General features: G+C 37.7%; 1 protein-coding gene and 1 long non-coding RNA gene across 2 annotated transcripts in view; one reads left to right on the top strand and one right to left on the bottom strand.

The window, feature by feature from the left end:
* Window positions 1–16,950, bottom strand: part of LOC135322342 (uncharacterized) — a 94,656-nt gene that overhangs the window by 46,244 nt on the left and 31,462 nt on the right. The window lies entirely within an intron of this gene.
* TPD52L3 (TPD52 like 3) lies at window positions 14,431–15,011 on the top strand. Its single transcript, XM_010993434.3, is given in 2 exon segments — window positions 14,431–14,545; window positions 14,548–15,011. Coding segments are annotated over 2 exon segments (564 nt in total). The 5' UTR covers window positions 14,431–14,445.

Below are 16,950 nucleotides of genomic sequence, written 5' to 3'. Positions count from 1 at the left end.
AATCAATCAATTACATCTTCTCAAAGAAGCCTCTTCCGGAGCCTCCTGAAATGCTCCAATCTGGACTAATTGCACTAAATGCTTTGGTGCATAACTATCATTCTGGGATTGTCCTTCAACATCAATCCTGGGAATTCCTTGACCTCATCTGTATCACCTGTTCCACGTACCCTATGTCTTCTTCTTGTTTTGGTGGAGCATATCCTCCGGTAACTTCCTGGGAAGAGGCACATGGTAAATGAAATTTGACACCTTGTATGTATTACAATGTCTTTATTCTACCTTCATGGTTGACTGATAATTTGGCTGAGTATGGAATTCTAGGATAAATCTTGAAGGCACTGCTCTATTGCCTTCTAGATTCCAATATGGCTTGTGAAAAATCTGAAGCCATTCTGATTCCTAGCCCATTGTATTGCATCTCTCTCCTCTCTCCTCTCCTCTCCTCTATGCGTTCTGAAATTTTACAATAATGGACATTACATTGAAACTGATTCCTTTAGTTCTGGGGAATTTTCTTGATTTACTGACAAATTTCTTCTCTCCATTTTCTCAGTTCTCTTCTTCAGAATCTAACATTCAGCTGTTAGATCTGCTAGAATGACACTCTAATGCTCTTTTCTTTTCTCTTTTCTTTTTCATTTCCCTTATCTTTTGCTCTATATTCAGAGATGTTTTCAATTTCATTGCCTAATTCTTCTATTGAGTTTATCATTTTTGTGATCCTAGTTTTCATTTCCAAGAGTTCTTTTTTACTCCTTAAATATTCCTTTTAGTGTTCTCTTCTTGTTTCAAGATTACAATATCTTCCCTTATCTCTATAAAAATATTAATGATAATTTTAAAACTTTTTTCTCCTTCCTACATTATCTCTATTTTCTCCAAGTAATTATTTATGTTTGCATGCTTTGGTATCTTCCTTTCATGTATAGAGCTTTCCTCAAATGTTTGATAGTCTTTGGTTGTCTTCTCAGAGTTAAGAGAGCAGGACTGAAAAGTTAATTGGAAGCTTTGTGTAACTGGGTGGGATTTTCTCACTGTGAGCTTCATCATTAGATATTTTGGAGGACCTCTTTAGTTGGGAACCCCCAATGCCAGTATGTGATATGGTGTGCCAAAAGCTGTCTAAAAGCTAACCTGTCAACCATTCTTCCCTCCACTGTTGCTAATAGAACACTGATTTTTTTTTCTTTAGGGTGGTAAATTTGCCCAATTCAAGGTATGAAATATAGTCCTGTGGGAGGAGCTGGATAGTCTATAACATAGCATCCAAAAGGCACAGCAATACATGGCCATGGAGTGCAATCCAGGGATAGTGAACAGAGGTGGCAGGTGGCTCATGATTCCAGGCTATATCTGTCTGTTTGCCGCAAGACTACAGAAAGTGACAGGGGAGAGGGAGGATCAAAGGAAGTAGGCAAAAGGTATCAGTTCCCAAGCACACTGGGGAGGGAAACTGAGGCAAAAGCCCACCCTACAAAAGCAAAAATTAAAGCAAAAATTAGGGGATGGAAGGGAAAGCTACAACTCAGCAATTACTTAGAAAGGCAGGGCTCTTGCTGGAAAGCAAGCATTAGGCTGCTGACATTATTGATTAGACTGCCATCATATTCAGGACTGGCTCAGCAACTGGTGACAGCCTGAGTCTAATAGATGGGATCCATTATCTGTAGAAAGCTGGGAAAGCTACTGAGTAACAAGGCAGTGATAGACAACACAAGTAAAACACAGATTAAAGTAACATCTAGAGCATCCTAGAGAGGATAAATGATTCACATAAGGACAATATAGTTAGAGCAAAAGGCTCAGAGCTGATAATTAGTTTTATGTACCATTATGATCATAACTACCATAAAACATGAAAATACTTCCATGCTAGTTTGCAAACAGCAGCTGAAATGAGCCTTCAAAGCATCCCTCTCCCCTCACACCATTTCCTTCTTAGCATCACCGGTGGCCATATCACCTCATGACCTGGCATATGAGAAACCAACAGAAGGCCTTCTGGATCCTATTCCAGCCACTGTCCATTCTGATTGTCAGTGCTCATGCATCATCAGTTGTTAAGTATTTTGCCTTGTTCCTGAGAGGCTTTACCTGCATTGCAAATATAATAACTGCCTACCTGTCTGATTTAATAGATTGTATGCAAATGAACAAGTTCATAAATGTTTCTGTATGAGCAACCCAACTGTTTAGTACCTTTAAGAGCTCTGGTAAAGAATTCTCATCAATAAAAGAGCCTTCCTCACAGGGATATGGGGCAACTTTAAGGCTCTCTGGTAGAAATAGCTATCCTTTATAACCCTTCTAAGGCTATGAGACATCTGAAGTATTTACTAACCAAACAAGGCCCAATAAAACACTTTCAACTTTAAGATAACAAACTCAACTCTGTTAAAACTCCACATCCTTTGATGAACTCACCAAAATGAAAATAGAGTAATTATATATATTTTAAGGCATAATCCATAAGTACAAAGAGATCAAAAGGAAATAACCACTACAAAAATGAAGAAAGCAGAGGGAAAAGTAACTTACTTGGAAAACCTAAGAATTTTGAATCCTAAGCTGGTAGTTGAGAAAGTCAAGAATCAAAGCAAATTACAGCAAAAGGCTCAGAAATTGGGAGCACCAGTGTCTCTGGAAGTAGAAAAAAGGAGGGTGATAGTATGAAAATGGGACTAAAAATATGAAGACAGGTTGAAAATCCAGTTAAGGAATTTATACAATGAAAAATCATTAAACCAGATACTTTCTTTGCCTCTGCAGCTTCAATCTCCAGCCTTTTCCACTTTCTCTACTCTTTTCTTCCCTACTCTGTGCCCTGAAAGGTTATTCTTTACAGACTGCCTTGAACAGGTTCCCTAGCCCTCTGCTTCAGATTAGGTGTGGCAGATGGAAAGCATCAGCCAGAGATAGATGTTCTGATCAAAGGGTGGAACGGGAGAGGTCAAGATGCTTTTTCCTCCTGCTCCCTCCCACTGGGCCATGGTTTGACAGTGGCTATGTGCTTCTCAAGGGTGTTCTGTAACCATTCCCTTTTGTACCCATTCAGGCCTAGGGATAGTAATGCCTTTCCTGTTGTACCCCTGGATGCACTACTCTTCAACCTCTCCTAAACTCTCTTCAATTATTCATTTTAAGTAAATCATCTATTTTCAGTTAGCATTCAGACTTTGCTGCTACTGAAAATCATTTTTTAAGACACTGTACAAGTTTACCACAATTTGTTCAACCAATATCCTACTGAAGAACATTTAAAGTATTTCTAATCATAGTGGGGAGTCTAACTTCTGGCCAAAAACTTATGTGTAATCTCTCAGGCCTGACCATGGGCAATTACACAGGCTTTACCTGGCAAGTCTCTTGGGAAGAGCTGCCCTCCCACACCAGACTTAGTGCACAGCCAGCACACTACAGTCTTAGAAAGAAATTAATAATCTAGGACACAGGCACTCCACCCAATCAAGCTCTTTCACATATCTGCATATCCTAGCTTAGGCACCTCCATTTGGAGGCCTCTTTATCAGGGGCCTTTTCCCAGACACCTCTGCTGAGACCTCCTTATGAGGGGTAAGGAGAGGAACCTTGAAGACACTTTTCTCTACTGTGACTCAGTACTCAGTGAGTACTATTTTTCCATTCCTATTCCTTTCCCATATTCCTCCCCCCAGCCCCTGAGGCCATAAAATGGCCAGTTATCTAGTTCAGGAGTGCTCCCTTGGCAGAGAGATTTCCACATGTACACTGATCCTCCTGACCCTCGCTGGGTGCTGTTCCCCAAAGAAGAATGGAACACTTTCTCTTGGTTAGCTTCTTGCTTATACTAGAGCAGTAAGGAACGAAAGGGTTTGAGTGTTACTTTCATTTTGGCAGCTCAGCTCTCTCTCTAGCTCAGCTCCTGACACTTTCCTACTAAAAACACTGCTACAAAAAAATCACCTTCCATTATGTATAATTGCTCATATGTGGAAGTATATGATAAAATTAATTGGTAGAAATGCAATACTGGACAAAGAGTAAAGGCATAATTTTGACAGCTATTGCCTAATTTCTCTTCATAGAGATTGTATCAGTTTACTGTCTCCTAACACATGTAAGGGTGCCCTGGGTAAGTTATTTAAACTTTCTGAGCTTCAGTCTACTCCTCTGTAAAACAGGCATAAAAAGAGTAGCTACTCCATAGGGTCTGCCATTAGGATTGAATGACTTATTATAAGTTAACTGTTTAGAATAGTGCTTAACTATTATTATTGTCATTATTATGTCCTTATACCCTTGACAACACAGAATGCCATTTTATTTTTGACAATGAGATAAAACATGGTATTTCGGTGTAGCCATAATTTGTATTTCACTTAATATGAGTAAAGTAAGAATTTTATAATACGTTAAAGGACAAGGAAGCTCTAGATACTGATGTAGAAATACCGATGTGGAATAATTTCCAAGAAGCCTTAGTAAGTAAAGAAAACAAGAGGCAAAACAGTACAGTAGGCTAACATTTCTTCATAAGAAGGTGGAAAAATATCATGCATACATATTTGTTTATATGTGCATAATACAGCTCCAGAAGGATACACTTGAAAATGGTAACCCTGGATCCTGGATTGGAGGGGGTAGGGGGCAGGCAGGGTAGGGCAAGGATCGGAGACTTTTTATTGCACATCTTTTTGTACCTTTTGAATTTTGCGTCTTGTGAATGCTTTACATATTCTCCCATCACCACATATGCACACACACACACCAAAACAATTTTTAAAATAAAAATGCTTTTAAAAATATTTTTATATCACTGTAAAAGAATGCATGTTTAATGACATGAAAACTGTTCATGATAAACTGTTAAGAAAAAAAATGTTATAAAACAGAAATGTATATATAATCCATATCTAGTAATCACATATGCACAGGGAAGAAAAAAAGCCTGGCAGGGTATAATCAAGCTTTAATAATAATTATCTCTGGATAGTGGATGTAGCAGTCATGTTTATTTTTCTTTCTGTGTTTTTTCATATTTTCCAAATTCTCTGCTTGGAAATCTATCAGTTTTGCAAAAAGAAAAATGTTAGCTTTAAAAGGATATTATACATAGATTAAAAAAAGACCTAACAAAATAAACATATAACAACATAAATAAATCTCAGACATAATTTTAAATAAAAGAAGTCACATAAAAAAGAGTGTTTATTATATGATTCCATTATAGGCTGTTCAAGAAGAGGTAAAATTTACTGATAGAGGCCAGATTAGTGACTACTCACGTGGGAGGAACAGCTATGATTGGAAAGGGGCATGAGAAAGTCTTCTAGAGTGTTAGAAATACTCCATGTGTTGATCTGGGGGGTGGGGTGGTTATATGGGTGTGTACATATGTACAAATATCTTGAGTTATACACTAAAAATCTGGCCACTTTATATAGACTGTATCTCAATTGTAAAAATTAAGTCTCACAGGATATATTTCTAGACAAATACACACAAAGATATTATGCCATATCTGAAGAGTAAAATAACGAGGATGTTCTAGGGAACATGCAATGGTAGATTACACAGGATGAACTTTGCAGTCAGACAGGCTTAGGTTTGAACTCCAGCTCTGCCACTTATTAGTTCTGTGAATCTGGGCAAGTTGCTTAACCTCCATCTGTCTCAGTTTCCTTACCTGTAAAAATGGGAACAATAACAGTACTGACCTCATAGGATTATTGTAAAAGTCAAATGTGATAATGCAGATGAAGTGCTTAAAAGAGTATGTGGGTCATAGTAAGTATTCAGTAAAAATTTCTTCTGCTGCTAATAGTAAATGTAGAAGTTCTTTGTCCATGCGTGAGCATCCACTCACACACACATATGCACGCATGCACATACACACAGACACATGACACTCACACAGATTCTCTACAAATGCCTCTATTCCACTGGCCAAAATTACCAAGAAACAAAAGCAAAAAGAAAAGAGACTAACAGCCAGTGTTACACCATTTCCATGAAAAATATAAAGTATTAGACAAAAATATTTTAAAATATACATATTTGATTAGCATAAAACATTTTGTGAAGCTTCAAATGAAATTTTCAGAAATCCCAACAGCAAAAGAACATATTTCAATATTCAAAGTCAGTAGCCAAAATTATCACTTAGAATTTCAAATAGAGAACAGGAAAATGCATCAGAAAACTGACATACAGGTTGGTAAATGCAATTGTTTCCTCTTATTGGAAGTGTTAAGATCAATCATTAACTATGCAGTGAAAAAAATCTTCATTTGTAATACTAATAAATGCTGAAACACACCCTCGAATTCTTTTGCTTGGGCGAAAGGGAAGAAAACAGTAATAATTCTTTTTCATAGATTATCCTTCAAAGGAGTCTCCTGTAAAGGATTCTTATTGGTGGACAATGCAAATTTTAAAAGGAAGTACAGTATTTTAGAGATAATTCAAAACTCTAAGAAACAATAAGACAAAGATCTTCCCATGTTCAAAGTTTAAAACCCAGGTTATTTGTGATTTTTGTTTTATCACTAAAGACCAATAGTTTAATTTTCTGAGTTAAACAGAGACAAGAAGACATGTATAATAGAAATACACAAATTTCATGTTAGTCAATAATATCAGTAATAGTTAAAACCTATATCCTACTTCCTCCTCTGTGCCAGACACTGCTTTAAGTGCTTTTTACGTATCTACCATTTTAGTAAGGTAGATACTATCATTATCCTCACTTTACAGACAAGGAAACTAAGGAATAAAGGGATTAAGTAACTTTCCCAAGTCACACACTAATAAATGACAGAGCTGTGATTCAAATTCAGTCTTCCAACTCCAACACTGATGTTCTCACCATTTAGTCATTTAACTAAAGATACTAAAATTAAGTAAACTCAGTGATAAGTCATGTTGATAGCATGTACCCTTGATATAATGTGATGAGAATGGCACTCTCCTCCGTGGTTATCCTCCCCCAAACATCAGACAAACACAAACTGATAACCATTCTACAAAATACTTGCCCAACACTACTCAAAACCATCACAGGCCAGAGGAGCTAAGAAGGCACTAGGATTAAATGTAATAATGTACTGTGGGTAGTATTCTGGAATAGAAAATTGACATTAGGGAGTAACTAGTGAATTCAAATTGTGGAATTTCGTTAACAGTAAAACACTAATGTTGGTTCCTTGGATGTGACAAATGTAGAATGGTAATACAAGATGTTAAGAGTGAAAACTAGGTGAGGGGATAAAGGAACTCTCTGTACCATCTTTGTAACTTTAATGCAAATCTAAAACTATTCAAAAATCAAAAGGTTATTTCTTTAAAAGTATGTAAACAACTATTTTGATTTTTATCTTCACCCATCCCTTGAGGTATTTCTTGGAGAGGCATCCAACAGACAAGCAGCCAGTGTCAGAAAAACACAAGAAGGAAACAAATGAGAGGTTTTCTTTTCCGGGCCAGAGAACTAACCCTAGGCAAAGAGGGTGGGTTTTATCTTACTGCTCGTGGAGAAAGACCTCTGGAATCCAGCCAAAAGACCTTAAAGCAAATGAAAATAATATGTATTTATCCATCTCACTTTCACCAACAAAGATGTGATTTGTTTCCTACCCCCAAACTAAGGACATTTTAAAAGTTGGATACTGGCAATTCTAAGTTGTATTTCAATGTTTCCTGTTTATTAGAGTTACTAATATACAAAATAGATCCTTCATACACTCTTTCCAGGCACCAAACGCAACTATGGGGTTTTATTCAGTAATATATTGATACTTTGGAAAACCAACTCTGACTAAACCCTGAGATGACAGCAGGAAGTCCTCTCTCTTAACTCAAGGAGAAGCCCCAAGCTAGAAAGGAGTGGAGGAAGGCTTTTGTAACCAGATGACTCCAGATAGGTGGGCAAGAGTTTGCCAAGAAATAAACATTCCAGGCAGAAAGAGCAACATGTGCAAAGGCCTAGATATAAGAGAACACAGTGAACTTGAAGTTTTCAAAACTTCACTAATTTATCCCTGGAGTATAAAATGTATTATGGGAAGTGGAAGAAATGAGCCTGGAATGATAACATCTTAAATATGTTTCAGGATATATTTCAGAAGAGAAAAGTCTACTGTGAACAAATATGAAGTCACGTGTGCAAGAAAACATTACGTATATGTGCAGGAACAGACTTGAGACTGGCCTGAAGCCTAGAGTGGTATACCAGGGAAACTGACCTTCAAGTCACTCAGTGTCTGAGTAAAGTAAAAACTTTCATAAGACTGTATAAATATGTTGTGGCATATGCATACCATGGGCTACTGTACATCAGTGAAAATAAATAAGTTACAGCACTACCACCAACATGGATGAATCCTAAAAACAGTGAGCAAGTCAGAGAAGAATACCTAATGTATGATTCCATTTATATAAAGTTCAAAAAGGTGACAGATATTAACTAGATTTATTATGTTTATCATTTTGCAATAAAGTTGACCTTTGAACAACATTGGGGTTAGGGATGCCAACCCCTGAGCAGTTGAAAATCTATGTACAATTTACAGCTGGCCCTACATACCTATGGTTCCACATCCATGCATGCAACCAACTATGGATTATATAGTACTATAGTATTCATTTACTGAAAAAAATCCATGTATAATTGGACCTGCATAGTTCAAACCCATGCTGCTCAAGGGTCAACTGTATATACAAATATCATATCATTATATCATACTGAAACTGTTATGTGTCAATTATATCTCAGTAAAAAATAAAGTTCAAAGACAGGCAAAACTAAATAATATATTATTTATAGATACATACATAGGTGGTAAAAACGTATTAAGAGAAAAAGGAATGATTACCCCAAAATTTGGAGTAGAGGGGAAAGGAAACAGAATGAGAAAGACATGTATCAAAGCTTCAGAAACACTGGAAACATACTATTTGTTAGTTGAATGGTAAGTATATTGTTATTTCTAATTTTTAAGTTTTATATATACTTTTGTATGCATGATACATTTCAGAATTTTTAAGAAAGATAATAAAAAGTTTAAAAATGAGTTTTAAAAAAGAAGTGGCCCTAGGTTTACAGATTAATATCCCAAATTTGCAACTTAATAACTAAGTGACCTCAGACAAGTTATTTTCTGTGCAGCTCAGTTTCCTGATCTGCAAAAATGGGGAAACTGAGTCTCATAGAGATTAACAGTACTTCTAATACCTACCTCTTAAGATTATTATAAGGATTAAATGAAATAAAATAAGTGAAAGCTCTTAGAACAATTCCAGGCACATAATACGCAGTTAATAAACATTAATGTTTCCATTATTTTTATTATTATAGCAGATATTTAATAAGTGCTAATTTCCCTTCTGTCCTTTCAGAAAGAGAAGAGGAACCAGTACAAATGAAGGTCCATTCTAAATTCCAAGAAGAATCAAGAAGAGCCATTAGCGTTTATAGCTTGCTGCATTAGTACTGTATTTCTTCAGTTCTATATTCACATTTTGTGGCATTTTAATGGTCCTAAAATTGGGATTGCATGATTTAATCAGTGTGATTTCATAAAGGTTTTTCCCTCCTAGAAACCTCTTATTAAAATGAAGATGTGGCTTACAATTGATTGTGTCTCAGAATCAAGGAAATAAAGAAATTATGCTGTTGCCATAGCAGGCATGACAGTTTTAAGAGAAGAACAGATAAGCAACTAGGGGGTAGAATCCAGGCCTTGGATTTTTTGTGTTACAGCAAATCCACCACCTTTGGTCATAACCTTTAAAAGATTGTGAGTTTTCTGTTAGTAACCTGATTGTCCCCAGACCTCTGCAGCCTATGGATATAAGTGAGTCAAACTGCTTTGACCCCCACATTTTGCTGGTTCTAAACCCTTAGTACTAAGCTTAGGACTTAGATGATCAAGACTTAAGTACCACCACCCCTAAGTCTCCCCAGTTACTTCTTGGAGTCCTCAATGTTCAGGAACTGCCCTCCATATGCCTTTAATCTGGTCTCTGTAAATGTCCAGTCTGTGCCCCATCCTTGAGGGAAAGTGTATCCCCTGGTACTCAAAATGTGAACATCCTCCAGATAAATATTCCTGCTTAGTTAAGAGTCAAGTAATCTGGGTCCCTAATAGACATTTTAACAGCAGCCTATGCTTTTGTTGAAACTACATGTAATTCAGGAAGTGTGTTGGTTGGGGAGGAGAGTGATGGTGAGAAGCAAGTCTCAATCCTGTGTTTTTACAATTCCTTGTTCCCTTTTAAGGAATCCTCCTAATTTCTAGATCCTGACTAGAGAAAAATACCAAACTCTGGGTTCCCTGGCAGCACACAGCCTATTCCCACCAGCCCACAACTGATCAAATCTTTCTTAGCTCATGTGATAGCTTCACCCACATTCTTCTCTTAGATGACTTCACACTGTTGCCCCTAGGACTTTTTTCCTAACATGCTATCCTCCAACATGCAAGAAGGGGAAAAAAAGGCAAAAGTTCTGGGAAGGGAGAATCTGTTCTTCCAACTTTCCTCATCTAAATGGAAAAAGGGAATGAGAACACCTTCGGTTCATACTGTTCTTCTTAATATTGCCTTTTATTTAGTTTATTTCTTGGGCTTCTTTGCCCTTTATCTTCAGTTAAGAGGGCAGTTTCTAGTTCAGGGTCTGGGAAAATTCCTAGAACCACTAGTGTTTCTGTAAGCATCAAAGGAAAAGTCCATTCTCCGGAACAAAATCGTGTTTAAAAAGCCATTCTAACCTTTGTAGGTCTTTATATCTACAGCCTTCATGTTTCCAACAAGAAGAATATTCATTTTATCTAGGGAGGTTCCTATACCTTTTGATCATTTTCCTTTCCCTTCTATCTCCCCACCTCCCTGTCGTTCCTCTTCTTCTACCTCTGAGGACCTACATACAGAATTCCCCCTAACAAGCCCCTTTATCCATACATACCATCTCAGGCAGGTGAAGACTTGCAGGGAGGAGGATACTAGTTCTTCAGATTCAACTAGATTCTGAATTTTAACTCCATCCCCCCGGGGGAAACCGCCTGCAATTATATACACCACCAAAGAGAGTAAATAACTCCAATTTAATGATAAGCTCCAATTTAATATCCTGATAGTATGTTTGGGCTTCAGAGAGGAAAATCCTATTCTGTAATATATATAAGTAGTATTTTTTCAGTTAATTAGTCCATGTAGAAAGGCTGCTGAAAGGAAATGTCATTCTGGTCCTAAATGTAGATCAGGTCACCTCAACTACTGAAATATGAGGATTCTTATCAATAACCCTTGCAGCTGTAAACTACAGCAAACATTCCCATTCATGCTAGAGAATATCTATGGGGAGGGTGCATATATTATTGATGGAGCTGGGCTATGATGTGAGATAGTAGTGAAAATAATCTGCAAACTGAAATCAAATATAATATTATGGTTTTCCACAGGAAAAGCCCAACTACTAATTTTCCCCTCCTACTCTTGAAACATTCTGATTGGATTAGGTTTTCAACTATATGCCTTATTTTCAGGCTCAATTGAATAAACATTTTTCCTAGTATTCAACTAAAATGAACAAAATATTAATGGTAGTAGTTCTGTCATAATAGAAATAAAGCCCTAGAGAATTCGATATGGTTAAATCTAGCAGTGCAAATGAGTGGACTACAGGGTGAGTTGTCAGTTCTTTAGAAGCAATCTGAACCACTGATGCAGATTATTTTACTTTAGATGTAATCAGGAAGCTCCATATTGAACTTTTATAACAGAAGAAGTAAAATGGTTAAAACTGCTGACACTGGTACAAGTCCCTAAACATTTCTAGACTCAAGCATCAATTACTACAATCTCACTTCTTCCATCCCCAAACTACCCAGACCTGGTGAGAGGTATGGCTTTGCATTTACACTCAATTTTCAATAATTTATTTATAAAACATAACATTCAGGTTTCTAAACATTAATACAATTATCATTTTGTTGTATCATTTACATTTATAAAGGATTGACATAAATCCATCACCCTTACTATAAAAATAATTCAAAGTTAATTTTTTACTAAAATGGGTCAATAATGTCTTCCTTGGAAACAAAAGACAGCAAACCATTGTAGGATTAAAAATAATTTTCAAGCTCTTTCTCCATAAGTTACTGAATCAAATATTTTGGCTGTTTTTAGTACCTAAGTGGCATCAAAAAGCTTTCAGTTCCAGATTAACAGTTTTGTGAGCCTTTCTCTGTAATATGGATTATTTCATTGTCCAATCTAGAGACATGAGGTTCTAAAATCATGGGGCAATAATTTGTTATTTTATACCATAAGAAGATAAGTTTATTCAAACAGTTGGTTAGAATTACTATAAATTACGTGAAATTTCATTTGATCTATGTTTTCAAGATACATGTGTTTGTTTTGTTTCAAAACAAAACAAAATTTATTTGTTTGAAAACAAAACAAAATTTGTTTCAAAATATGTGTTTGCTGAGAGAACCAGGTCAATTTTGCTATGAGGGAACTCATTACTCCACCAAAAAGAATCAAAGCTTAACAGAAGTTTTCATACTTTGAACTGAAGGGCAAGAAAGCATAGAAATAAGAAAACAGGCAGTGAGGTTGGTGGCTGAAACAATTCAGAGAAGTATAATCAAGTGCAAGTTCAAATCTGGTGATTTGGAATCTCAACTTGGAATAGACAATGTGTGTTTCACATTAGTTGGCTTATTTCAGAACCTTCTTTACCCTTCAACCAGTTTTGAAAGAAGACTATTGGTTTAGAGCAGAACATTCCTGAAACTATCAGTGTTTCTGCAGGCAATGGAAGAAGAGTCTACCCTCTGGAACAAAACAGTTTTTAGGCAGTCCTTGCTGCCCTTTTCACGCCAGCTGCCCTTTATGCATATAGCCAAATCCCTCATCATCCTTCATGTTTCCAATAAGGTCAATCCTCATTTTTTAATCTAGGGAGGCACATACTTCAAGATAAGAAAATAATAACTACTGAGTATATGAAAGGGTTATTTAGTATAAATCCAAAGGTCTGAAGTTGGTTTGGATTTCCAGCTAGATGCTTCATTGTAGCTACACAAACATGCGTATAGCAAATTGCTGAAATTTGCTGAGGATTGTATCAGCTTCAGGAAGATCATGCTTGCAAGAACTACAAGAATATCCAACAAAACCACTAAAAACTAAGATTTGCTCAAGGCTATTCCCTGGGAAAGGGCAGCCAGGCAATGAGCTAAGTGGTATCTGACCACCTGCCCTCAACGGATTGAAGTCCTGATTTTTCCACTGTACAAATTACCAGCTCTGAATAGAAACAAGAGGTATGGTGGGCTGGCATCTTGACAGTTCCTGCTAAACTATTACTACTTTACTGTGAAGAGTACCTCCCACAACTGATAATCATTTATGTGGGCAGGCATGCCTTCGGAAATGTAAGTGGATGCTTGGAAAAGAAAGAAAATGCAGCTACAATACTGAACAACCATGCATCGTCCATTTGCAAATGTCTGATTTTTTCTCTACTAAATTCTCACAGTACAGCAGCCTTTGCTTTTATTAAGCTTAAACTTGACACAACTATTATGGATTTACCCATTCTCCTTCCTTTTCTCTCTACAAAATAACAGGGAATTTTGACTGGTCAGACTCACTTTCTGAGTTCTGCTATCCCAAGTCTCTACCACTGTTGATACTTCATGCCATGGGAGCACCGCTGGACTTAAAAGAGCTTTGAGGAGCCTTAAATACAGTTTATGAGTGGTTCTAAGAGTTTCTCAAGCCCCTTTGGGAACCTGGGAGGGTACGAGACCAGGAGTTCTTGACTCCCTGTCCCACTTTGGGGAAGTTTTAATTTATTTTATGTATGGGGCTTTGTCATAAATTTCTGTTAGCACAAAAAGTTCAACTGATTTTCTGGGGTTTAAAAATGGCAGTGTGGTAGAAAGAGGTCCGAAAGGGGAGTCAGACTTGGTTCGAAGGTTGTCACCTACTGAGACAGAGGGAAAACATACCTCTCCTCCCTGATAACTGGCGGCAGTACCTACCTCACCAGGACGTTGTGATGTCGAAACTATGAGTGTGGGAGGCACAGTGGCTGAGCACGGGTTCCACCCTCTGCCGTCTTCAGGCCGGAAGTCCTACCTCCGTGACCCCAACCCAATCCTAACCCTCCATCCCACCCTCAATCCCACCCAGAAGTGGAACCCGTGGACCAAGACATCCACTCCACACGCCAGGACATCGACCTACCGGCCAAGATATCCTTCCACCGGCCAAGATATGGATCCATCCGACCCAGAGTCCCACCCCACCAGCCAAGAGTCTGACCCTGCAGACCTAGACTTTGACTCTGTTGACCAAGATTATTTCTCTTCTGGCCACAAGTTCGACTCTCTCTACCAAGAACTGGACCTGGACTCTCTTAATGAAGATCTTCTTTCTCAGTCTATGCCAGGCGCCATGACAGTGACCTCTGTGGGCAGGTATGAATCCCACTCAATTGCCAAACTAGAGGATCTCACAGAGGCCATGCAACGGGAGCTCAAATTTGACTCACTAAATTGGAGGCAGAAATTGTAACCCTACACCACGTGCTGGCAGCCAAAGAGAGACAGTGCATGGAGCTTAAGAGGAAGCTGGGCCTTACGGCCTTTGCGGAACTGAAGCAGAATCTGTCCAGGAGTTGGCATGATGTTCAAGTCTCCAACGCCTACATGAAACAAAAGACATCAGCTTCCCTGTCCACCATGGGCTCTGCCATCTGCAGGAATTTTGGAGACATGAAGAAGTCAGCCACATTCAGATCCTTTGAAGGTCTGATGGGGACAATCAAGTCCAGGGTCGCAGGTGGCAGAGAGCTTGGCAGTGACTGCCTTCCTTTCTCAGTGAGAAGTGGGGATGATCCACTCCCAGTTTCAGGGAGTACAGACGACCGGCTCCCGGTTTCAGGGAGCAGGACTGATCCAGTTCCAGGGAGTAAGGAAGATCTACTTCCCTTTCTGGAGCCAGAATGAGCTTCCTCATAACCCTGCCTGGCCACCTAACCAGTGCAAGAACTCCTTTCCCTAATCCCAACTGCACTCTGCCCATCAGAAACAAGCAACCAAACCACAGTGGTAAAGTTAATTCAGGAAATGGACAGAGTTCAGTTTTGAGAAATTAAAGCCTATTTGTATACAAATATTTGCTGCTGTTGAGATAAAGAACCCAACATTTTGTACCCAGTTATTTTACACTAAAGTTTGTAGGTGAAATGTGTCACTATACTAGCCTTCCTGGGGTTGCATTTAAAGGGACAGGACAATAGTTTCAGAGGGATTTTAGGACAAAGCTAAAACTCCTTTTTTTGAAAACCAGTGTATCAGAAAGCCAAAGCAGGTTTCTGTTTAGAACTAGGAAAAGGTATGAAATAATCTGTAATTTTATCCCCTCCCTACTTCCTTCCTTCCTTCCCTAAATCTCAGAAGGAAGCTTGAAAGCTCTACCTGGACTATGATTTTTGTTTTAAAAAGATGATTAAGAAAACTGTTTTTTTTTTTTCTCTGAGACCCTCAGAAAGGGGGAAAAATATTTTTTTTTTAGGATAAAGCAGAGTTTAACAGCTTTATTGAGAAATAGTGCATATACCATAGAAGTCATTCATTTAAAATGTACAATTCAGTGGGTTTTTATTTAATTCACAGAGTTGTGCAACAATGAACACAATTTTAGAACATTTTTGTCACCCCAAAAAGAAACTCCATAGTCTTTAGCTATCACCTCCTCTTTCCTTTTGGCATCCCCTCACCAACTCCCCAAGCCCTGGCAAACACAAATCTACTTTTTTCTATCTCTATAGATTTTCCTGTTCTGGAAACTTCATATGAATGGAATTATACAACATGTGGTCTTTTGTGTCTGGCTTCTTTCATTCAGCATCACATTTTTCTTTTCTTTTCTTTTCTTTTAACATTTTTTATTGATTTATAATCATTTTACAATGTTGTGTCAAATTCCAGTGTTCAGCACAATTTTTCAGTCATTCATGGACATATACACACTCATTGTCACATTTTTTTCTCTCTGAGTTATCATAACATTTTGTGTGTATTTCCCTGTGCTATACAGTGTAATCTTGTTTATCTATTCTACAATTTTGAAATCCCAGTTTATCCCTTCCCACCCTCCACCCCCCTGGTAACCACAAGTCTGTATTCTCTGTCTGTGAGTCTATTTCTGTCCTGTATTTACGGTTTTTGTTTGTTTGTTTGTTTTTGTTTTTGTTTTTTAGATTCCACATATGAGCGATCTCATATGGTATTTTTCTTTCTCTTTCTGGCTTACTTCACTTAGAATGACATTCTCCAGGAGCATCCATGTTGCTGCAAATGGCATTATGTTGTCGGTTTTTATGGCTGAGTAGTATTCCATTGTATAAATATACCACTTCTTCTTTATCCAGTCACCTGTTGATGGACATTTAGGCTGTTTCCATGTTTTGGCTATTGTAAATAGTGCTGCTATGAACATTGGGGTGCAGGTGTCATCCTGAAGTAGATTTCCTTCTGGATACAAGCCCAGGAGTGGGATTCCTGGGTCATATGGTAAGTCTATTCCTAGTCTTTTGAGGAATCTCCACACTGTTTTCCATAGTGGCTGCACCAAACTGCATTCCCACCAGCAGTGTAGGAGGGTTCCCAAAAGGGGGGAAATATTAATAGACTAATTGCTACATAATACTATGACTTTCATAAAACTTGATTTTTTGAAGCTCCTAGTTAAGCAAATTAACTTTAGCTTCAATTTAGGAGATTGTTAACTACTCTGGACTCAAGCTGAAATTGCAACTTTATTTTGCCTTGTACTTTATAACCTTTTTATATATCAAAATGAGGGTTTTATAACTTAATCCCTGTGGCAGCATGTCTCTGCCACAGCAGGGCATGCCACCTAAAAGAAAGAAAACTGTTTCTC

Source organism: Camelus dromedarius, chromosome 10 (assembly GCF_036321535.1).
Source record: "Camelus dromedarius isolate mCamDro1 chromosome 10, mCamDro1.pat, whole genome shotgun sequence".
NCBI lineage: Eukaryota > Metazoa > Chordata > Mammalia > Artiodactyla > Camelidae > Camelus > Camelus dromedarius.
This window is presented reverse-complemented; position numbering and strand designations above follow the sequence as displayed.